Below are 24,890 nucleotides of genomic sequence, written 5' to 3' on the forward strand. Positions count from 1 at the left end.
GAGGAAGTGTGTGTGTGTGTGTGTGTGTGTGTGTGTGTGTGTGTGCGTGCGGGGGGGTGTGTGTGCATGTGTGTTTGCGATGAGAGAGGGTGTGTGCATGTTTGTTTGTGTGAGAGCATGTGTGTGTGCGTGTGTGTGTGTGCGTGTGTGTGAGAGAGAGAGCAAGAGAGAGAGCATGCATGTGGGTGTGTGTATGAGATGTGGGTGTGCGTGTGATGTGCGTGTGTGTGTGTGGGTGGGGCTGCCTTCCTCCCAGTCATCCAATATCTTAAATATGCATCGATGGAAGCTGAAGTTGTCACCGGTGTCCCCTGTAATGCTCAGGTCAAGCCCTCTGGTGTCTGGCTCATATTGATATCTCTCTCTCTCCCGCTGTCAGTATTATGTCTCTCTATGTGGACGCCCCTCCCCCCACATACTCCAAGTCAGAAGGAATCACCCAAGGGAGTACAGCCTGCAGCAGCAAGGAAAATATCAGAAACCGAAAATGAATACCCTTTTTTGGTTAACATTATTACCAATGATGTTTCAGAACACTCTTGCAGAACCGTCAATGCGTGAGATCATTAAGTGCAAATAAATAGCCATGCTTTTAAAAAGTGTAAATTCATGATGGAAATGATGGTAGGATTGCCGTGCTAATGATGTGTTTGATGTGTGTAGATTTTAGCGCTGATATGCGCTAATATTTTTTCAACTTCAGTTTTAAATCCTGGTACGCGCAGCACAGCCTATTTAGACTTTCATGACTCAAAATAGTTTTGTTTTCTCATTTCTGCACATCAGTTTTCCCACTTTGTATGAGTATATTTTCATTATTCTAAAAAAGTAAGGTTCTGTACACTTTAAGCAGTCAAGTGAAATATTCCACATATTTATGGACTGTACAGAACATTTATGGACTGTACATTTACAGAAAATCTCATATACAGTATTTCATTCGTCCAAACATTTTGGGACAAAAAGACAATTGACCCAAGGTATGACATGGCAAACTACCTCAATGGGCAACAGACCCACTATTGACCATGGACCATGTCTACCATTAATGTATTATGCACACAGTATGTCACACCCTGTCCCACTCTGCAAGTGACCATGGTCCTGTTTACATCAACAATGTAGCCTACGGACAGTGCATCACACCCTATCATACTAGAGACAACTGACCATGGTCTATCTACCATCAAGAATGAATCGCATATGTCACACCCTGTCACGCTGGGGAACTGACCATGGTCCTGTATCACCAATGTATCATGCGCACAGTATGTCACGCTGAGCATGAACTATCAAGAAAGTGTGTATGTCCCCACGCTGTCAGAGCAGACTGAGTGGCTGAGTATAGTACTTCCTTTGCAATATCCATAGCTAAAGTCCAATGGTGATTCTGTATTTTCCAGTACATTTGACTTTAACATTGTGCTCTGTAGTCAGTGGAGCCATGTGCATGGGCACAATTGTAGTTAAGTCTTCAGAGTTGTGGATGAATGTAGATTTAAGATTCAAGAGTTTATTATTATTGTCAAAAAATGTTGCAGTTTAATTTCCTCTTGATTCCAATATAGGTATAGTCCTATGCATAGAATTATGCAATACTGCGTGTGCACATACGCACACACACCCTCTATTTTGCTGTAATATTGATGCTGTTGATACCATGAACGGACTGTAAAATGGTGTTGGTGTGGTGCAGAGCCTCAGTACTTGTTACTTGACCATGGCGTCTTCTTTCTGGATCCATGGTGGAAGTAATCTGTGGTTGTTGTGAAAAACACATGACTACTCATGGCAAACCGCTGAGCTGCTGCATGACGTGAGACTGGACCGCCATAGTGGTCTATGGAAGTACACACTAGCACAGCATCATGAGCAATGATGCAATTAAAGTAATTGCCTTTCCCCTTCGTAAAGTGTTTCCATCAGTGGTCCTTGGCCGTGATGGGCTTCACCAATCCATACACATGGCCACTGGAACACATAGGGGAGTCCACCCCCTGCTCTTATATGGGGACATGAAATTAGCCCTGCTCTGCCGCACCAAATTACTTGGTCGTAAAATAAATTTGGGCACACGGTGATTGTGATTGTCTGTTTTTACAGTTAATGATCTGTATTGATTACCCTGTGACTTATTTGAAATAATTAATGATCTTGTTTTAACTTGTAAGTCAATTGTTGTAAGGCATTTTGAACTGTGAACCGTCTTTTTTAATGAAAACATGAATATTATATTGTGTTCCCTAGCTGACATTTTTCCTTTCTGTCTTTTAGATCACTTTGGATGGACATGAAGAATCATCAACAGTTGGATTTACAGTATATATGACACTTATCAAGGACATTCAACAGTTTAGCTTGGCATGACTGCATCTAAGGACAAGTCTTATCAAAAACCATCATCCCTCAGGGCTAATATTGAGACAACGTATTCCATGTGCTCATTTTTCTGCACAATTGAATTTTAAACCTGCTGTGCTTCACTGCATCTGGGTGAGAAATAACAAAAAACAAAACATTGACCTCCATGGTTTCTGCCCATCTCAAAAAGCTATCATCTTACATTATTAAGATTTGTAAAGGAATGTTTACAAAGAAATTGGCGAATACCACAAAGAAGAAAGAGAGCAGTGAAACTAAAAAAGAACCAAAACTTACCCCAGAACTGCATGATCGGAATCCAACATTATCCACGGCTCTAAAAAGCACAGTGAAAAAAATATCCAAATGCTCATCTGCACGCAACATTTCTCTTGAAGAAGACGACGGAAAAAACGACTGCTCATCTCTTTCGCCAACATTCAGTTACCGTGTAGCCATCGCTAACGGGCTACAAAAAAACGCTCTCTTGAACAATAATGAAAATATATTTCACGAGGTCTTGTCCATCGACAGCAGTTACTCTGACTCTCTAAACGAGGCCAAACTCGTCCATAGATTCGATGAACAAAAAGCCTACACCATGCCAGTGAGACGAAACAGAAAGAGCCTAATCAGTCTGGCACCGTCAGATGGGAGCTCAGAAGGCGAGCGTACCGAGCGCACCAGCTTGCATACCCTTCGGTTGGGCGCGCTGCGCAAGCTGAGGAAATGGAAGAAGAGTCAAGAGTGCGTCTCATCCGACTCAGAGGTGAGCAACTGGAGGAAGACGCTGGGCATCAGGAGCAAGTCTCTGGACCGGGCCGGGCGTCAGCACAAGGCCACCACCCTGGAGCCTGGCTCCAGCTCCACGGGCTGCATCAGCCAGACCCAGGATGTCATGGAGATGATCTTCAAGGAGCTGCAGGGCATCAGCCAGATTGAGACCGAGCTCTCTGAGCTGCGTGGCCATGTCAACGCGCTCAAGAGCTCCATCGACGAGATCTCCAGCAGCGTGGAGGTGGTGCAGACCGAGATCGAGCAACTCCGCTCCGGCTTCGTCCAGTCGCGGCGGGAGACGCGTGACATACACGACTACATCAAGCAGATCAGTCATCAGACCAACAAATCGACGCTGAGATTTCTAAACGTGCCTGAGGACAAGTTTGAAAAAACAGATGATCTCATTTATCAGATCCTAAAGGAGAAAATGGGTTTTGCTGAAGCACATAAGACACTAAAAATCGAACTGGCCCATAGATTAGGGCATCAAAGAGAATGTTCCAGTGCAAAACCTCGCCCTATTATAGTTATTTTTTCATCCCCACAAGACAGGGATTTAGTTTTAAAAAAGAGCTATAAACTTAAAGGAACAGGTATATCGATCTCCACCGATGGCTTTGGCCAAGAGTCGAAGGAAAAGAAAGAGAAAGGGATCAGCTCCTCACAGACATATGAGAGCATGGACATAAAAGTGTCAACTAAGGACAAAGCAATGACAGAGAGCGATGACTGGGACTCGATGGAAAGTGACAAGGAACTAGATGAACTTAGCAAAAACAAATATGCAATGGTCAATAAGCCAGTCCAAAAAAGTAAGTCGGACAGAAAAAGCCGCCATGAAGACGCATCATATGGCTGCTCGGTCCATTACGCAGACGACAGCTACGATGACCAGGACAAGCAGGGCAAGCCTTACTATTCAGACGGAGCCCCCGGCTGGCTTTCGCAAAGCGACTACTCCACACCCAAACTCAGCCGCTCGGAGTCAGACTGCTCCAAGCTGTGCCAGTCTTACTCAGAGGACTTCTCAGAGAGCCAGTACCTCACCAGAATCAATGGATCCTCTCTCCTCTCTTCCTCAGATCAGGAACTGTGGCAACGAAAGCAGGAGGACATGGCCTCAGCCTGGTACGCAAGTCCCACCGGCGAGGCCTTGAGTCAGGAGAACACTCAGTATGTAGAGCGTAACGAAGTGGAGACGACTGACACCATAGACAGTGGTGTGAGCAATGGGCTGGTGTGCATATCAGGGGACCGTAGCCACTACAGTGGGTCGCAGGTCTCTCTGCAGGGAGATCTCTCTCCCTGGAAGGACTGGCACCACTTAGAACAAGGTGCCGACTCAGGCCTCGACGCCTCCGCAGACCATAATATAATTTCTGAGGTTAGCAGCCCCTTTGACCCGGCAGCCAATCCTGGCTTCCCTGTGAACATCACAAAATGTCTGGAGGTGGATTTGCAGTTTGAGGGCGAGAGTTACATGACACTGGACAGTACCCCCTCCACGGAGCCTGTGGTAGACAGTGACGTTGCCATTGAAAGCGAGCTGATGGAAAGTGAACCAGTGGCAGAGGTCAAACCAATGGTAGAGGTCAAGCCAATGGTAGAGGTCAAACAAGTGAAGGAAAGCAGAACTGTTAGAGAGAGCAGACCGAAGAAAGAGAGTAAGCCTGCCAGAGAGAGCAAACCAGTCAAAGAGGCTCCACCAATTAAAGATAAGAAGATAACAAAGGAAATCAAACCAGTTAACGAAACTAGACCAGTTAAAGAAACTAAACCAGGTAAAGAAACCAAGCCTATTCCTGAGAGCAAACCACTGGTGGAGAGTAAGCCGGTAGTTCAAAATGAGCCAGTTGTGCAAAGCAAACCTGTGGTAGAGAGCAAACCAGTTGTGCAAAGCAAACCTGTAGTAGAGAGCAAACCAGTTGTGCAAAGCAAACCTGTAGTAGAGAGCAAACCAGTTGTGCAAAGCAAGCCTGTAGTAGAGAGCAAACCAGTTGTGCAAAGCAAACCTGTGGTAGAAAGCAAAACTCAACCACCACAAACCAAACCTGAAGTAGAGAGCAAACCTGTGGTAGACAGCAAAACTCTGCCACCACAAACTAAACCTGCAGCTGAAAGCAAACCTGTGGTAGACAGCAAAACTCTGCCACCACAAACTAAACTTGCAAACAAAAGCAAACCTGTGGTGGAACCCAAAAGCATCACTCCACCACAGCCTCTACCAAGCCAACAGTTCAAAGAAGTTAATGTTAATCACTTTCAACAAAATCCAAAAGGCTCTCCAATGTACCGCAGTCAAAGTGAAATCAGGACCGAAAATGTGGAAGAGGTACCCAAATCCTGGAGCAGTAGGCTTAGTATAGACCTCAGCGAGAAATCCTCCTTTGGTTTTGGTTTTGGCAACACCCTGCAGAGAGCCAAATCTGCGTTGGAAGTAGTCTGGAACAAAGGCTCTACCACCAGCACCACCAGCGCTCCCACGGAGGAACCCGCTAGCTCCTCCTCGTTTTTAGGCCGATTCCGGTCCAATTCCCAGTCCACAGTCAACGACTCCAGCACCACGATAGACTCGGACGTGTACGCGGACTCGTTCTACTACAAGGCGGACGATGAGGCGGAGCAGGCCACGGAGCAGCCCGTGGACAATGAGACACATTATGTGGAGGTGATGGAACAGGTGTTGGCTAATCTAGAAAACAGAACCAATGCTAATGAGACGGGGGAGGAGGAGGAGTATGGGACAGAGCAATATCAAGAAGGACAAGCACAGGAACAAGAGCAAGAACAAGAAGCCGACCAGGAAGAGGAGGCCCCTCAGGACTACGACATGCCACAAGAGAACATTGTTCTAGAATACGACTGTAGCCTCGACGACCAATATGAGGAAGAATACGTTGAGGAATATGACGAAAACCAAGTGACCGAGGACACTGAGGAGTATGATGCCATGGTGGAGTACATTGATGTGACCGAGGATGCGGACGACAATGAGGAGACAGAGGACATAGACGAGGTTGAGGAGGTAGAGGAGATCGAGGACACTGAGGTGGTAGAGGAAGCCATTGAGGCTACTGAGAAAGAGGCCATTAAAGAAAATGTGGAACAGCAAGAGGATGAAAACAAAAACATACCTGAGACTACACCTGCTCAACCCCCAGCCGAAGCCCCGCCCAAGAAGAGAGTTCGTCCAACCTTCAAAGAGGCTGCACTGAGGGCGTACCGGAAGCAAATGGATGAGCTGCAGCAACAAATCCTTGCAGGAGGTACTGTTTCTCCTCATAATATTTTCTTCAGTTAATAACAATGATAATTGCTTTGTTTTGTTGGCTATAGTGCATTTAAAAATACTCAATGGAGCGGTGTGCATGGATATGGTGTGCATGGAAATGTACATACTGTACCGTATGTCTGTACGTACTTTACATGTGTACGTTTGTGTGTGCATGTGTGTATATGCAGGAAGTCTGTGGGTAGGGGGACTAACAGTCAAAGGCCTCTGTCACATGATGTGCTTTGAGGAGCTTTTTGAGCTATGCCAGTGAGGAGGGGGGATGTTAACTATTTGAGAGTCCTGCAACTCATTCAAACGTTGTTAAAATGTGGATGGGAGGGGTAGTTGGGTTAGAAACAGCCAAAGGCCTCTGTGAAATGATGTGCTTTTGGATGTTTTTGAGCTAGAGCAGTGAGGGTGGTATGTTAGATGTGATGGGGAGGGGAGTTAGTTTATTTTAGAGTGAGAGGGCAGCAATACTGTAGGCTCTGTTGCCAAAGGTCTTGAGTCTGCTACGGTTTAGTTAAGGTTTTTTTTTAACTTCTCTGAAGAAAGAGCAAAAAGAGCTCTGTAGCGTAGGCACCAGAGCTTGACACTGACATCTGCCAACCGGCCAAATGCTGGTAAAACTTGGCTGTGGCTGGTAACAATTTCAGTGTCACTAGAAAATTTGGCAGGTAACTTATTTTATGGTATGACATATCAGAATAGTGTATATTCTGCACTTTTCCCCCTTGTGTATCAATGTTTTTAAGTTAATGAAAAAGCTCAATTACTCAGTTTCTATTTGTTTTATTTCCATGTAGAAACCCATACACTCATCGTCTTGCTTTAAGCACCTCATCTGAGGTTAGATGTAGCGTTGTGATTAAAAAAAAACAACAACAAAAAAAAAATTGCGGCTAGTAGAATAGCTGGATGGCTAGTGACTCGGGAAAACAGTGGCCGATAAGCAAAAAAGTTAATGCCAAGCCCTGGTAGGCATGCACTTGTCAAATATGGGTTAAAATACCACTTTTTACCTAAGCTATATCTAAGGAAACATAGATCAGTTTTATGATTAAATGCCAGTCTTTCATCACGTCACCGTGGGCTGTGTGAACTCATCTATGGAACCTCTCAGTGATGAGGACATACTTCTTGAATTAGTCATTATCCCATTCTCTTCCAGATTAAATCAGGTTTCAGATGCTGCACTGCATTTATTCATTGATTTAAAAGCATAGGAAAATGTCTCTTTGAGTAGCAGTATTCCCTTATACCTCAGACTATGATGATATCAGTCATATTGTACAGTAGGTGATGTGATATTCAGGTCCATTGGACTATAAACCAGATTGTAAATCCTAATCCAGATAAGAAATATCCATAGCACAACTAACGGTAATGTAGTTGATATACCTAATTTTCCCACACAAATTCCCAAGCAGTTCAGTGGAGAAAGCTGCAAAATCTCACTGCAGTATGCTAATATCTACCCATATGCAGATCTGTGAATCCGTCAATGGACTTTTCAGGATGAATGTGCGTTGAGTGATGAAAGGAAAACAATAACAACAGCAGCGCGCCTCTTGGCACCTGTGTGGAGCGGTTGTAGGTGTGCTTAGAGCAAAGGGCCCTCTATTACTGTCACAGGGAGCCAAGGGAATATGCTCAGCCTTATTCAAAGTGAACAGGCTCCTGACCTACATTTGGCAACTTCAGACACAATATCCTGTAGTGTTCGCCACCAGTGTGCAGTGCTTTGTGCAGTGTGAGTGTATTGTCGTTTGCTTTGTGGCCAGAGCTGAGCTGGACTCACTCGTCACAAATCTGTCCACTATTGTCATGGTTAAAATATGTATGTTGGCTTCCAGGTATGTTTAGATACAACCACCTCACGTGTCACTGCTACTCTGCTCTACAAACGCACTGCACTGCACTGCACTGATTACGCCAACATTGAAACTGAGAAAGATGCCTTCGAAGCCTTGATATTAGGAATAGTTACTGCAAATATGACACAGCAATTTCTCCAAAATGGGACACATTTGGACCATAAAGCTTAGTCACAAGATAAAGGAGGTTCAATTCAGGAAGACAATTTTCAGTCCAAATTTTGACAAATTATGCAGTTACTGCACTTTGCATTTGTAGGGCAGTACTGTGGTGGCCACTGCAGTATACAAGTGAAAGCCAGCCAGTACTGTGCTGTGTGTCCCATGGAGGATGTTGTTTGAACTGCAGTCAGAATGGACAATTTTTAGTGGAGGAATGAAAGTAACGGTTTTCTATCAAGACCTCTAAAATTACATTACCCACGTAGCTTTAATATAACCAGTGTCTGAGTTCTGTACACCTGGGTAGTTTCAGGAAAAAGGGAGCTCAACATCATCTGCTGCCTAATCAACTTTTTTCTTAGTTCTCCCAATAGACCATCTCTGACTGTATGTAGGCAGGACAAGCACCACTGAATCCACTCCATGCTAAGTTGCCATGGCATATTCTTTCTAATGATTAGCAACATGCGTCAAGGAAAGCAAGTGATATCCAATATAGTCAAAACAAGATGCAGAGAGGCAGCTGTATGAACAATGTCAATCAATAGCCATTAACATTTTGTACCTGGCTGCATATTTTTGTCTCCAATCAATGGGGGAGTGTAATGCCTACGTGTTTCAACTGACGCTAAAACATCAACACAATTGTTTGTTGCAAAAGCACATGTGTTAAAAGCGCTGTATGAGGACCTTGGCACAGTTCTTCTTCTTCCCAGACCAATCTTCGCTTAACTCCTGCAGCTACTGTATTGAGATGCTAATTTGCACTCCCAAGGGCATCGTCTAACCAGGTCAGCATTGCTGTGAATATTTATTTCCGTCTCCTACTCCTGGTTGCAGTGTGTTCAGGGGAGGGACTATACGAGTGAGTGCAGGCCACTCTACATCTTCGCTCCATCGTGTTTATTCTCCTCCTCCTCCTCCTCCTCTCTCTCTCGCACTCTCTCTCTCTCTCTCTCTCTCTCTCTCTCTCTCTCTCGCTCTCGTTCTGCGCTTCGAGGGCTAGCCATCTCTGTGCTCACAATGTGTGCTGTTTTTGTTTTATTTTTGGTTGGTGGGGCTTCAACTGAGGGGCAATCAGCTATTGGGACAGGAATGATTTCAGTTCACTGCCTTAGAAAATGTGGACAGAGATGAAGCAGAGCAGGAATAGCAATTTCAGGCATTTCTGCATGAGCTGGTCTCTCTTGGTCTCTGCAGTCAGTGATGGCCAAGGTTTCAATTAGCGCTTGGGTGTGCCACATGTGCTGGCATATATCTGCTTGTACAGTGAAAGCAATTTAATGAAATGACTGATGTGAATTTGTTGTTATTATTATGTTGTTATATGCTTAAAAAGGCCAGAAAACCCAAGTCACAGCTTCCTAATATTATACTCCTCTTTTATGTTTTGCCCAGTTGCAAGTAAACAACTTAAAGTCACATATTTAGGGCTGTGGCTTCTTTTTGAGAACTGTTTGTTTATTCGGCCCCATTCCCTGCCCAGGCACAGAATCTGCTCAGGGGCTTGTAGCAAATGGCCAAGGAAGTATTGTAGCTATGTGGAGGGAAATATGGGGTCAAAGAAGGCAGCCCTCTCTGCTTTACTGCTACTAACAAAAAGGGCATGTGCTGAATGCATAAAATGGCGTTAAAGATAGCTGCTGTTTGTGTTTGTGCACTTACAACAACATGCTGCTGAGCACAGTGATTAGCACGATTTCCACACACATTAGCTCATGATTTACCATGAGCTTACCATGAAGATTACAATACTGGTAGATTTTCTTAACCCCTTAGCACAGAGTCCATGTTGTAACTTACTGTCACCAACATTGTAATAGCTATGTTTTAATCTGTTACTTAAGGCTCTCGGTAATGTCATAGCAATGTTGGTGTGATGTAGGCCTACACGTAGTTGAGTATTTTCAGAAAATAGTGAACAGGCCTGACGGTGACCCCATCTGCACTAAGAGGCTACATACACCTTTTAGCCTACGTTGTTTCCTATTAGTGGAAAAGGGATAGTGCAACTAGCCAAATAATAAATACTGATTTGCGTGATTTTATTCACATTTGTTTCTACCTTGTTCCTCTGCTGTGTAATCGTATCTTTGGCAAATGTATATTCATGTAATTTTATTAACCTTATTAACCATGATTGCAAGGGCGGCAACATGACTGCCACCCCAATTCCGGGTGTGCATCAGGGAAATTTTATTGAGTCTTTAGTGAGACATTTGATATTTGGCCGAAGTATCAGGTCGCCGGTCTGTGTCCGCCTGTGGCCGCTTAGCGTACAGGCAAAAGCTCAACATTTAAGAGCTTTAAAATAGTTCTATACATGCAAGAAGTGGTCTACTATAGGCCTACACTTGTGTCTGTCTGTTTTCTGCAATGCTAATGTTAGCATAGCGTAAAATCTCAAGGTATGAAATGGTAATGTGGAGGAACCTATTTGAATGAAATAATTTTACTGTGCATTTGTACATTCATCTGTGCTGGCCATGGTGTTTATAGACCTCTAGGGTATTTAAATGAAGTAAAAACGTAAATGTGAAAAACCTCACAATTGACCACCATTTATAATTTGGCCTTGAAATTGGCTGAGCTGACCAGATATCCTGTGGTTGCAGAAAATGTCAAAAATTGGCATGGTTTGTGGGCATGGTGATAAGGTGGATAGAGATGTGGTGATGAGTCAGACTTTCTCATCACATGTAGGTATATAGCCCACTGAATATTTGACACCAGCTGGAAGTGAAACGCTCTTTGTTTTTAGTCAAAACAGAACATCAGATGAGTCCACTATCCATTAGCAGAGCTCTGCTAAGTAGCAGGGGCAGCATTACTGTATATGTTTGTACAAACATATCTTAACATCCAGTCAACATAGCTGTCATCGAACCATTTGTGCATGTTGTCCCCTCATTGTGGATACAGTAGGGGAGTTTTTGTTGTGGTGCTCCGATTACCTGATTTAGTTGCTGCCGAGTCACTAAAATGGATTGCTGTTAAATTTAGGAGGAAAAAAGATAACTGCTCAAGTTATCAAAAGTTCACAAAGGAGTTGTGACTCCACAAGAGAGTATCCCTAGAGCAGAACCGTTAAGGTGGATTCATGTATAATTGCAACCAGCGAAACATTAAACTGTTAGTTAGGAGCATAGCCAATGAACTTCTATTACACTTTCCCTCATCAAATCTAGGTCAGTAATATATTTTCTGGGCTGTGCACATCAGCAGAGCATGGGTAGTGTTGTGTGTAATGAATGTGTGTGATATTGGCATGAAATCTGTGTGTGTGTGTGTGTGTGTGTGTGTGTGTGTGTGTGTGTGTGTGTGTGTGTGTGTGTGTGTGTGTGTGTGTGTGTGTGTGTGCGCGTGTGCGCGCGCGTGCGTGCATGCGTGCATGCGTGTGTGCGCGCACATGCACGTGTGTTTGTGTGTGTGTTAGTTAATGAGCAGAAATAATTTTAAAATTAAACGTTTCCAGTTCGAGTTATACATGTGCTGTAGCTATCTCTTGGAATGCAATGTTTCTGCGTTGTACTATTTTGCACATAATCTTTCCATTCACACTGCCTTGAGGGGATAAACCTGCTAATCTCATTGCGCTCTGTATTGCCCTTCTCTTCTCTTTTCTTTGTCTTTGCAGATAGCAATGCGTTGGATTCACAGGTTCTGAGTTTCTATACTGTACCATCGTATTCCCTCTGTCTCTGTGCTATCTATCTTGTCCCTCTCTTATCCCCTTTCCCATTCTTCACCGTGTACAGACTCGCCACACTCTCTCTATTAAATTACCAGTGATTAAAAGGTCCTTGACACCTCCATCCTTTCACATTAGTGTTGCTGCAGTGTGGTCTAATCTGTCCCTGACCATCCCCGGTCATTTTTGTGTTTTAGTTTTGCATGCATTTAGCTGTGGAACATTATTTTTTTGTATTTAATATTACTGAATGTACTATACATATACGATTTAGTTATTTATTTTGTTGTCATTTCATAATCCCACATTCCCCTCTGTATTTATTTTGATGTGTGCGCATGTGTTTAAGAGTAAAATTGAAGCAAAGTATTGTGTTGCTGTGCAACAGCCGTGGTGCTAACACTGTCTCTGTGTATTCCAAAGGCTGTTGGAAGTGCCCTGGGCGTCCTGGATGCCTTGGGCGCAGGAGGGTAAGTAGACCTTGCATACCTGAAATCCAAATACAAACACACAGTATATTTTGAACTGTTATTCCAACACTTTTACAGTGGGGCCAACTGAATAGTTTTACATTTGACCCTTATGTGTATTGTTGTTTGTCCCTGAGTAATTGCAGAACTTACAGGCACTTTCCCCTCATACAATATTTGCTAATAACTATTGGCCTAACTTTCTTTCACCATCAGATAAGTTTATCAGGCTGTTCTGATTTTGGATTGATGGTTTTAATTTACAGCGATAGCTTCTATATATAGATCCGGAGTGGTAGAAAACAAGCGTTGGTCACATTGTGAGAGTTCATTAGTGACCAGCTGTCCGTTAAATTGATTGTTTTTAGTTTGCTGCAGTAATGGCGGCGACTGTGGCTTGCCTTCTTGGAGATGAGTGGATACAAAAACAAGGAGGAAAGGAAGAAAATGGAAAAAAGAGTTCATAACATAGTGAGAGTTGCAAGCAAGCGTAGCGGCGAGAATGGCAGTGATAAATAGGGGCCAGGGGGCCAGTGCAGGCTGTGTCACGTCACCCTCCTAGTGTCGCAGGGATGGGAGCTGTCACTGTCAGGGCCGGGTCTAGTCTATTTGGTGCCCTAGGCGCGCGCTCCTTTTCCTTTTTACAAATTGGTGCCTGCAAAGGTAGATAATGTACATATTTACTGTGTACTCATGAATAACCATTATCAATGTAAAGTTTGATGGTTTATTTCACTTAACATTCTGTGGGACTGTAGGCGTTACTGGTGCCCCTCGAAACATTTAAGGCCCTAGGCGTTTGCCTTGTGGTCCTATGCCTAGTGCCGGCCCTGGTCATTGTCACAGTAGGGTGCACACAAGGTGATCCACAAAACCCACACTGCCGGCTCCGGAGTGATATCTGTAAGAGTCATGGGTCACGGGAGGAGGAAAACTTTCATTTCCTACTTTCTTTGCTGTCTGGCTCTCCCGAGACTGAAAAACGCCCAGTGCAGAGTCACAGTGCAGATAGGCTGCTGCATGAGATTGACAGGTGAAATAAACCATGTGTATCCATCCGTGTTCAGGAAGTTGTGATATGTACCGGTACAGTTATTAAGATAGATGATGTTGTGTTGAGCAGACCCCTGTCTGTTTTTCATGAAACTGCTCATAGTATTTGCTTGTGAGATGGTGTGCCTTTGCCAGAGGCTGTGGTGGTGGCAGTGGCTGTGATGCAATATAGTACATACACATGCATAAACATTTACATGCCATTTGGCCCTCTTCTGAAGGAAATGGGCCATGTCTCTGAGGTGTCGTGGATATGTTTTGGCCGTAGAGTTATTGGTTTGTTTTCCTTGCATGTGTTTTCCTTCTATGTGTGAAGAGTGCTTACTTAAGGCTTAGTTTGGCAAGTGATAAGAGCCGGCCTGCTTCAAGACATGCAGCATCTTACGTCTCTCTCTGTGGCGGTCAGGGGTGCTCTTAGGGGCGGGCAAGAGGGAAATTGCCTGGAGTGGCACCTGTGAGCGGGTAAATCTTGAAACTCTGCACTGACAACATGCAAAAATCTCAAATTACCACTATTAACACATTATTTGCGTGCTATAATCACACTATAGCATTAACATGGTATTAGCAGGTTTTTTTATGAGCAGTTATAAGGATTTTTTTTGCCGATTTAGCATTTTTTTTCGCCAAGGGGCGGGGCTGTGGTGGGAGCCGGGCGCCATAGGGGGCCTCACCTGAGGCGCCAGTCATTGTAGGATCGCCACTGGTGGCCTGAACTAATTCCTCATCAGTATGAAGGTGATGAAGTGAGAGAGTCAGAGAGAGAGAGAGAGAGAGAGAGCAGCAGTAATAAACACCTTGAAGTGTCTGATGCTGCCAAGCTTTCAGAAGCACTCGGTTTGCATTCTGCAGCGAGGACCCCCTGCTGAAAGACCCTGCTTATCTCAGGATACAATTTTTTTCTCCAGAATCTCCCGGCATCAGATATAATTTCACTGCGGTGCCGTGCATTTATTTTCCCCCCTTTCTCACCGATGTCTCACCGAAAGACGTAAACAGCACAATAGTATACCAGGTTGCCGTGCAAGCGGCAAGTGTTTACTCAGAGGCTTAGTAATGTATTTGTTTACTTGTTCATTTGTCTGTTGTGCGTGTATTCGTGGCTGAGAGGACTATGAACGCAGCCAGGCAGACAACAAGACTACCATGCTTGGCCTTGAGTCACCTGTTTCATGACACTCTATCTCATGTCACACTTGGTTGCTGGGAGGAAGCGCTGGCTGCCTTCAGACAGCCACACCTGGCTCCATCTATTTTGGGTGTTTGTCCCGTCACCTCTCTGCACAGAGTTCCCACCAGGGTGCTGTTTGGTCCACTGACAGGTTTCTCACCTGCCCTGCTGTGCAAGTGTCTGCAAGTCTTTGGCATCTGAGAGGCCCAAATGTGTTGGTGGCACGCACATGTACACAAGCGCAGTGCAGCAGCAGAGAGCCAAGCGTGGGAAAGCCGAGGCGAATTGACGTACGGCCCTAGTTGTTTGCCAGAGCCCCTAAATCAAATCAGCCTTTTTAGCCCCGTAATGTCTTACACTGCACAGCATTATTATGATATTAATAGACACTAAATCTGTCTGCTCTTGCAGGGCTGGCAGCATACTTTATGGTATTGACAGCATGCCTGATTTGCGGCGCAAGAGGACCATGCCCATTGTCCGAGACCTGGTGAGTTATCTGCCTCAACAAGGTTTATCTTTGATTTATACAGAGTTGATCCAGCACAGCACCTCCTGCCATGTTAGCTGCGGTGGTGTGGGGACCAGGGTGGGGACGCCACATCCTTGCACACTACAGTACTGCTCTGTGTTAATCATTAAATATAGTTGAAGTGGGTCGTATCTCACCTTAAATTGGCAAATAAAAAATGAAGGACTTTTTGATCTAGATGGGACTTCAATCCTTATTGTGCTATTAGGATACATGTCTTGTCTGTTTTGTGAGTTCATATTTCATGTTGAGTCTTTGTTTTATCCAAAAAAATAAGTTTTTTGAATGACTGCTCTTTGGAATGAATAATTTCGTTTTCCTAAGCATTTTCTGTATATACATGTGTACGTCCGTATCTGTTGTTTTATGTTGCAATATGATTGAAAAGCATTATTTATGTGTTGGTGAATGATATACCAGTAGAAGTATTAGCATGTAACTGTGTAAATTCAAAAATGTCTGTCCCTTTTTAATTTAAGTTAAGAATTATGTATTAATTTTTATCATAGCATAACATGGCTTGATGTCTCACTCGTAATTACTTGCAAATTGTTCATAAAGCATTGAAGGACAAAAAATGATGCTGTATTTGTCCATATCTCGCATGAAATTAAAAACCAACAATGTCTTGGTAAGTATGGGTGTCACTTTTGTGTTTGGGTTTTGCGTGTATATATTTCATCCCCACACGATCCCATGACTTCTATGGGTGATATTTTTCAGTGGGTTGTCAGATTTCTGCTAAGCCTGACGTTGCCTGGCCTGGACATTTTAGTGCCGGGGAGGACTCGAAGGCAAATAATAATAATAAAAAACATGAAATGTTGACAACTCGACCCAAAAATATAAACTGAGGACTTCATTGACTTCTGATTTAACTGTGCCCAGGCTTTTAAATCATGTAAAAGCAGCGCACCACCACGTCTTTTACAATCCCGGATGAAGTCAGCAGCTCACCGGTTAAATTTAGTCTCGTCCTCTCTCATGCTTCCCTCCCCCTATTTCTATCTGTCTATCACTCTGTCCGTACATGCCCCTAGTTGGCTGTGTGATTGCTTCAAGGCAACAGCAGTCCTAAAGTATATTGTTTTTCTTCAGGACAGGAGGAGCACCTACTTTTGGGCAATGAGGTGCCAAAAGATAATTATTAAGCAATTAAAACAAAACCATACCAATGCATTTCAAGTCCTTGATTAGACACTCACTGTTTTACTTTTGGAAACAGTGATTTGTTTTTCTTTTATTTTCTTTTGTTTTTTATTTTGTTTTACTTTTTTCCAAAATGGTTGTGATGATGACGATATTGCCTGCAGCAACCTCAGCTGTGATAGTGCATGCTCGGTAAACTTACATCAACACGTTTTGAGTTCATGTAGAGGTCACTTTTCCTCTCCTACATTCCTTTGCTTTCAAGGTGCAAACGGCTTTCCATCGGTCTTTACCATAACTTTGGGGATACTGTGAACTTGGTGCTTTGGTAGATGGTAAAGACTAGCTCAATATTGTCAGCTGTCGATGTCTGCATTCCTCTTTTGTCACATTTCTTCCTTTGGCTCTAGTTGAGTGTTTCAAAACAAACCTTCTATCTCTTTCTACCAACAACATTTCTACCTGGACATCCTTTGATTTAAAATTGACCTCCTTATTTCTTTCGACGTGAGTCAGTCTTATACCACTGGCTATACACATGAGAAATGTGTGCCTCATGCGTTTGTCTATTTGTGAGTACAATGTGCAGTGTAGACAGCAGAAATATTATATTTTATAATCATTCTTTATTAAAAATCTTCATTTTCAGTACTTTGGGCTAAAGGTCACACAAAAGGCAATGCATGAGTGAATTGTCAGCCGGTAATGCATGAGTGAGTAGAGATTGTATGTATGTAAAGATAGCAGCGTGATGATGAGCACAGATGCATAGCGTGCCTTCTGCTTAGTGGCCAGACAATAAATCCCACTACACTCTACTCTGCATGGCACTAGAAATGCCCATGCTATGCCAGAATGATGCAAGGTTAGGTCTGAAACTGCACTGTAGACACTTACTAATTCTCCTTATTCTCCCCCTCTCGCCTCCTAACGTGACTGACTGGATATATCAGGCCTTGGTAAGTTTGGATTTTTTTCTTATTCTTTTGTTGTATGCTATTGTTGTCTTTTGTTGCTGTGTATTAAACTCAATATTCTCAATTCAATGGACTGCACTATGGTGCGTAAAACTTCGTGTCACCTCGTGTTCTTTTAAGCAACTTCAAAATGCCTGGAGTATGTAATGGTAGTTAGAAAGCTTGCATGCTCTGTCTTGTTTCATTACTGTGGTTTCTTCTTATTAAATGGAACATGCATGCTTAGTCCTGTGATTGCTTTTGATACGATAACTCCCTGCTATTTGTTAGCCACTGTATCATTGTTGATAACAGTGTCAAAAGTAACTAGCGTCAACTTTTGGGCGACAACAGAAGCAATCAAATACTGTATAGACAACTCTTCTTTGTGCAGATTGGCTGTCCACATGTTGCAGCTGTGGATAACTGGCAGCCAATCAGAATGTAGGATGTGAATTAATAAGCATGATTGAACATTTGAATGCTTCACATCATAGCCAACATGGCCTGACAACACTCTGGCATTAATAAATAATGTATGAGTGTCTCTGGTAGCTTGTGTTCTCACCCGTGCTGTAATCACGACAGCCCTAATTGAATTGAATTTCGCCTCTTCTTCCTTCACCTAGACTTTGGCTGCTCGAAAGGCAGGCATATCGTTCGCCCTGGTGAGCAGATCAACTCTGAACAACGAGGATCTGGTGAGTGTTTTGTCAACAGACACAGCGGCATTACACACACCCTGAATACTACATCCCACTCAGATCAGCCAGTCAAGTATCATAATAGCATCAGCGATGTACTGTAAAGTGCCATGTGGCCGCCAGCCACAAGCCTCATAGTCAGGCTCACGAAAGACCAAGTAAAGGAAAGCAAGGCAAGGTGAGTTTATATCTACAGTATGTCGCATTTCATATTTCATAAGCATCAAATCACAGGTGATGAAGCAGGAATGAAAGTAGGGGGAAAATATAGACGTCAAATCATTAAAATCCCAATGAGAACATCCCTGACTGACCTGGGTTGTGTTTCAAAAGACTTAAGTAGTCCTTAAAGCGATACTGTCCCATTTTTGGAAATAAGCTCATATCAAACCTCCCCTTGAGTTAAATCGTTGAGTTTCACCTTTCTCCTGTACTTTCAACCGTTCTCTGAGTATGGCAGTGCAAATTTTACCTCCATGCTAGCAGTTAATATTGAGTCCTATGAGACCAGCTGGCGGCTAACTGGTCTCATAGGACTCAATGTTAACTGCTAGCTTGGACGTAAAATTTGCACTGCCGTACCTAGAGAACGGTTGAAAGTATAGGAGAACGGTAAAACCCTTTCATTTAACTCAAGGGCAGGTGTAAAATAAGCTTATTTCCAAAAATGGGACAGTATCACTTTAAGCTTAAGTAGTGCTGCTTAAATATGAGATGCCCCCTAGGCAATATATCAGAAATAGGTTTCACATCATCACTTAAACTTTATACTGTACATACACTATTTGACATCGCACATGAACTTTGTGCAAGCCTGTGCCAGAAAAAATATTGTATGTAGGCCTATAAAATTGTATCATATGTATAAACTTTTAGTAATGTGGTTTATTGACTATTGGGTGCACCTCATACTTCAGCATTACTTAGGCTGAAGTACCACTTAAGAGTTTTTGGGAAACGCAGCCCTGGACAGCTTCCCAGCATTTGAATATGAACAGAGTGAAGTGAGCTTAGGCTCGTTTCATTGAGCAGGCCAAACTGTGGTGGTGGTGGGAGTACTGATGATCCCCCTGTATTGACTAGAGAATGAACTTGAACGTGCTGCATGGCTGAAAGGACTACACTTGCTGTCTTTGAATGATCTGGCCATTCCTTTATGTGGACAAGAGGCCCCTTTTAATCATGGCCCCTGCTTTGTGTTAGATGCCGAGGAGCTACAGCTTTGGGGGGAAGGCTGAGCGCCTTAATCAATGTGTGGAGCACTAGTCTTTTCTCTTTTTTTCCTTTCCTTTCAGTGACCTCTAGAGCTCTATGCAATTGATTGCAATTCACTAAATAAGTGAAAGAGAGAACCCCCGTAATGCAATTTCAGAAAGTAATGCGCAATAGCATGCTGCTCTCTGCTCCCCATACAGCAGTTTCTTGAAGGACTGTGAACTGTGACATAGAGTCAATTCAAAATCTTGTTTGACTTTTATCATGAATGTTTCCCTGATCCCAGTTCAGAGTCTGCTGGACACTAATCTACACAAGTCTCTCACCTCTGCTCCATGTTCAGTTCAATAAACGTATCATTACATGGACCTGAGAGTTCATTCTAGTGTATGTACTGTGGATTTTATAATTATATGTCCCCAGACTATTTACTTCCTAATTTAACCACACATTACTTCACTACAATGACACACTAACCTGAATCTGTGTACTCTAGACTTAACGTTAATTTAGGTTAAATAAAAAGCTCCACACAAGGATTGAGGTATTGGGCCATTCTCTTCATTCATCACATCAGCAGTATAGAGGTCATGTTTTTCATTTCATTTCCAGCGTAGCTACATACACTGCATAAGCTTCAGAGAACATCAGAGCAGTGTAAAAAATGTTTGATGTGTAGTGGTATTGCGTTCAGATCAGATGTTTGTGTGTGTGTGTGTGTGTGTGTGTGTGTGTGTGTGTGTGTGTGTGTGTGTGTGTGTGTGTGTGTGTGTGTGTGTGTGTGTGTGTGTGTGTGTGTGCATACAGCATATTCACATTGTCCTGTAGCAGCGGCAGCAATGTGGAAGTAGGCCGTCCAGATGTCGGTGTGTTATTCGCTGCATTAAGTCCATGAGAGAGCATCCCCTGTGAGGAATCTCGGCCCAGCGTGTTCTCGCCAACCAAAGCCATATGCTGTGGAGTATTACGTCAGCTTACGAGGGCCTCTATTGATGTGGAGTGGAGTTACGAGGTGGGGGAGTGGGTTCTTGGTTGGAATTTAGATGATTTCCATGGATTTCTTGCACTACAGATCTTAGTGCTCAGCTGAGGATGGGCTTTTGCTGAAGTGTGTGTATAGTGTTCTGTTAGACCATCACATTAATTTGAAATGATACCAATTAAATAGGTTCAACTTAGCCAGGTAAAACAGAGTGATGTAACCCTGACTGTCAACATGGGTGATAACCATTGTGGAATGTGTTGTTGAGAGTGGAAGCATACATCTCAAATAAGTAATAAGATACATTCTAATCTAATTGACTTCACGTTATTTGAAGATGCACATCCAACACAAATGCATACCTAGCGTGCTTTCCCGTTGATGCTTTGAGAGCTTTGGTTTCCCCCTTCATCATTCATTCCTGTGTTGTCGGTGTGCTGGAGACATATCTTCAGAAGCTAATGACTGTATCATGGACCAATATAATGCCATGGACAGGTTCTCTCCATCGTTAACCATGGGTGAAGGATCAGAGGTGAACATCCCTGACACTATAGCTCTTGAGCCTCTCTGACGCCGACTCTCATTGGGCAAAGAATGTGCATTGTGCTAACTGCGGTGCTTCGGTGAAGGCTATTGAAAATGTTCAGGTTGTCAAGGATACTATGTCTATGGCAGCGGGAGGGGATGCTGATATTGTTTTTCGTCACATGGTGCTCCTCTGTCTAGGAGAAGCTGTCTCTGATCGATAACGGCTTATGTCAGGGATCAAGCATTGTGACTATAGTCCTACGCACGCACACAGTGCAGACTGCAGACTGCAGACTGCACAGTGAGACTGAAGAGCGGGACAAAAACAGCATATGGAGGATGCTGAGGGGATTGTGTGTGCCTGTGCCGCCACTTTCCCTTTCAGAGCCGTCTGCTGCCCGGGGCTAAATCCTCGTCATTTGGATGGAACAGATTTTCAAAAAGAAAAGAAGAATACATGCAAACAGCTTCTATCGTCTTCGCTTCAAGTGTGTGTCAGCAAGTGGGGCAGCCGACTAGTCTCTGCAGAGTTAGAGAACCCCAATCAACCTGCACCACTCCTCTCTCTTGGGGAGGATGCATTATGTGGAATAAAAAAACCCTCACTCTGCAGTAAGCTGTTAGGACGCAGAGGGAAGCTGGTGGGGAGGGGGACAAAGGGTCCCTTTGAAAGGGGCCAGTTGTCCTGGGACCAGGAAGAAGGGGGGTTCCCAGAATTGTGTTCCAAACAAGCCCAAACAAAACTGCCAGCAGCCCTGAAGATGCATTTTGTAAAATTATAATCTCCCTCTGCAACGAGCTCCTAATGAGACAAAGGAAGTTGCCTTGAAAACGACAATTTGATTGCTCAAAAAGAAAAAAAGGGAAACACTTTGAAAGCTGAAAAGGCTTCAGGTAAATAACGCGCCCAAGCTTAAAGCACCACCAGCTAGCAAGGCCCCATGATGAGATGCTCTTCAGTTCTCTCTGTGCTGTCAGGAAAAACAGATTTGTACAGCTGCAGTTTTAGGCTCCATGGGGTCAACTGTTATATAATGCTATTATATATAGATATTGCTGTAGTGATAGGATTACTATACATGGCTGCACTGTCTTGGCACGTGTGTCTGTTCCTGGCCCTGTGCCAAACTGTGAGTAACATGTTAGCATTTGTTTGTGTCAACACTGAGCCCAAATTAAATGCAGTGGAACTTCTGATTTTAGCTGACTGGTCAACCTTTCATTAATTGCAGGGCACTTAAGTGCTGTCTCACTTGCAATATAAGCACAAAAGGTTGAGTAGAGCCATAGCCTTTCGAGCGGTAATGGTTAGTCTGTCATACGTCAACCCCTCTTTACCCTGATGAGAGTAAATGCCTCTCTCTTGCTGCTGTCTCACATGCAATACATAGTATGGCCTCTACCCTATTAATGTCTATGGCATTTCTTGCCTCAGCACAAAATGAAGAGCTCTTCTCCAAACGCCATTTTAAAAGGCCTACAGTTTCACAAATCTGCCGCTTTCTTTGATTATAAAGTAAATTGGAATTGGAAATGGGTTGAAAATGGGAAACAGGCAGCCATGGCCCAGTGTGGTTAAGAAGAAGGGTGTTTTATATCAGAGGGTTGCAGGTTCGATTTCCACCCGCCCACTGAGGTGAGGCTGAGGTGCCCTTGAGCAAGGCAGCTAATCCCACACTGCTCCAAGGACTGTAGGCAGTACCCTGTACCCTGTACCCTGTACAGGAGAAAGGTACAACTCAATCATTTAAAGGGCAACTCCTGCCAATTTCAATGTGCTGTTGTATTGCTCACGCTACCCTTGACTTGTCAGTACCCGGTGACGCTGCATTTTTTGGCTCAGCCCTTTCCGAGATATGAGCTATTCTAATGGGGGCAACTTTTGTTTACATTTCAAAAAAACATTTTCATTTATTCCCAAAAACATCCAAAAGGGGAGATGTAAAATTAACTTATTTCCAAAATGGCACAATATCACATAATTTCAGCCATTCACTGAGTATGGCAGTGCAAATTGTACATCCAAGCTAGCAATTAACATTGAATCCTACGAGACCAGCTAACAGTTAGCTGGTCTCATAGAATTCAATGTTAATTGCTAGCTTGGAGGTAAAGTTTGTAAACTGTAAATACAGAAGAAAGGTTCAACTCAATCATTTAACTCATTTATTCCCAAAAATGGCACAACATCACTTTAAAATAACTGTCATTTTTAATAAAAGCGTCTGCTAAATGTAATGTAATAATGTAACGGGTTAATGCTATCTGATTTTTCCTACCCAATTTTAAACAACAAAACAGTGATTTCACTAATCTTAACTGAGACGCACAACACAAACACATCACTCTTCGAATGCTTTTGAGAATGGATACTACACAGTATAGCATTCTGGAAAATATCTCTTTAAAAACACGTTTTGTATTGTACTTTACTATGTATTGTACTGTACTGCACAGTGTTGTGTAATTTGTGGCCCCGTTATGCTATGCCTATAATGGTGCAGTTACAGCACACACCACACCTAAGTAAGCGCGCCGACCTCCATTCAGGTGCTTCTGTGTAGAGCAGAGCATGAGAGCTCCGCCTGAAATATCCAATTTAACTCATGACCACACATGACCTGGATTGGCAAATAAGGCACTTTCGTCATGTTTACGCTTCATTAAAATCTTTTTTTATCAGTAACGCCACAAGCACATAGGCCTATAGCGGGGCCTCCCGAGGATATTACGCTTCTCCAAAGACTTTAATGACTTCGGTCTAGCTCAGTTAAGTGTAAGATTTTAATAGTGTGCCGTGTGAAAGTACTCTGAAAAAAACACCTTTTGCTTATGCTGACATGTGAAGAACACCTGAATTGTTATTGAGACAAACATTTGGTTTAGCGCAAATGCTGGCCCTGGCTTCTTTTATGAGGTAAATCATTGGACTTCATTCCAAAGCCCTTTAATGTAATCCGCTCCTTCGGGAAGTACGGCTACCTTATTTTCTTTTTTTTCCCTTTCTGGATCCTTGCACACAGTTAACATTATTGGCTGCTAATGAAATGGCCAGTGAGGGGGCTCGGTCGGCACGGGAATAGGAACAGGAACAGAAAGGCTATAAAACTCTCGGCAAAATGCATGGCTGAAGAAGTTGGACAACTCAATAGACTGTCTGCGTCTCTGTCAGCTGTAACTCACAGCGCCCGCCGGCCCATGTTTCCCTCGTCGCACCTACCCCCTCCGCCACCACCACCACCCCCGAAGCGCTGAGCAGACACAGTAAAAAGGGCAGAAGTTATGGCTACATTGATTTCCCCCTGTCACAAAGAAGCAAACGATGGTTAGATATCTGTTATGGTCACATGACTCGAGACACTTGGACACATCGCTCCAACAATAAAGCATCCCCAACTGAGTGGTACAGGCTCAGTGCTAAGGTCAGGGTTTGATTCTGATTGTGATTCACTACTGGCACGGAGAAAATGAAGGGTGTTGGTGGTGATGGTGGTGGGGGTATCTGACTTCTTGAATTGATTGACAAAACAAAGAGGGAGCCATGTATGTACTAATACTGAAACATAAATCAATATGCTATGCGTGCACTGCAAGATGAAGATGGACTCTGGGAAATATATTATGAGATTTGAGCCTTGTTAGCGTATTGGCTGGCGCAGTTGCCCTTTTCATGTTTCCGTGATTGAAGCAGGGTGTGCGATTTCATGTCATCTCATGCTATGTTCAGCCATGGGTAGACTAGGCCTATCTAATAACTCAACCTGTAAATAACCTTTAGCAATATAAATGCATACTGTAAATCTAGCCATTTATTTTCCTTGCAATTAACATTTTTATTTTCTGAATACGCACTTTTTTTTGGACTTGTAATCTGTAATAACTCAACCTGTAAATAACCTTTAGCAATATAAATGCATACTGTAAATCTAGCCATTTATTTTCCTTGCAATTAACATTTTTATTTTCTGAATACGCACTTTTT

At 43.3% G+C, this 24,890-nt stretch overlaps 1 protein-coding gene across 1 annotated transcript in view; it reads left to right on the forward strand.

Moving 5' to 3' along the window:
* The first annotated feature begins 2,444 nt into the window (after nt 1-2,444).
* Nucleotides 2,445-24,890, forward strand: part of LOC134438832 (protein unc-13 homolog C) — a 178,642-nt gene continuing 156,196 nt past the window's right edge. The window contains exons 1-6 of the mRNA XM_063188513.1: nt 2,445-6,407; nt 12,092-12,114; nt 14,903-14,933; nt 15,226-15,329; nt 17,474-17,479; nt 18,106-18,177. Coding sequence (XP_063044583.1) covers nt 2,528-6,407; nt 12,092-12,114; nt 14,903-14,933; nt 15,226-15,329; nt 17,474-17,479; nt 18,106-18,177 — 4,116 coding nt within the window. The 5' untranslated portion in view covers nt 2,445-2,527. The remainder of the gene's footprint in view (nt 6,408-12,091; nt 12,115-14,902; nt 14,934-15,225; nt 15,330-17,473; nt 17,480-18,105; nt 18,178-24,890) is intronic.

The sequence above is a fragment of the Engraulis encrasicolus genome, chromosome 22 (genome assembly GCF_034702125.1).
Source record: "Engraulis encrasicolus isolate BLACKSEA-1 chromosome 22, IST_EnEncr_1.0, whole genome shotgun sequence".
NCBI classification, from domain to species: domain Eukaryota; kingdom Metazoa; phylum Chordata; class Actinopteri; order Clupeiformes; family Engraulidae; genus Engraulis; species Engraulis encrasicolus.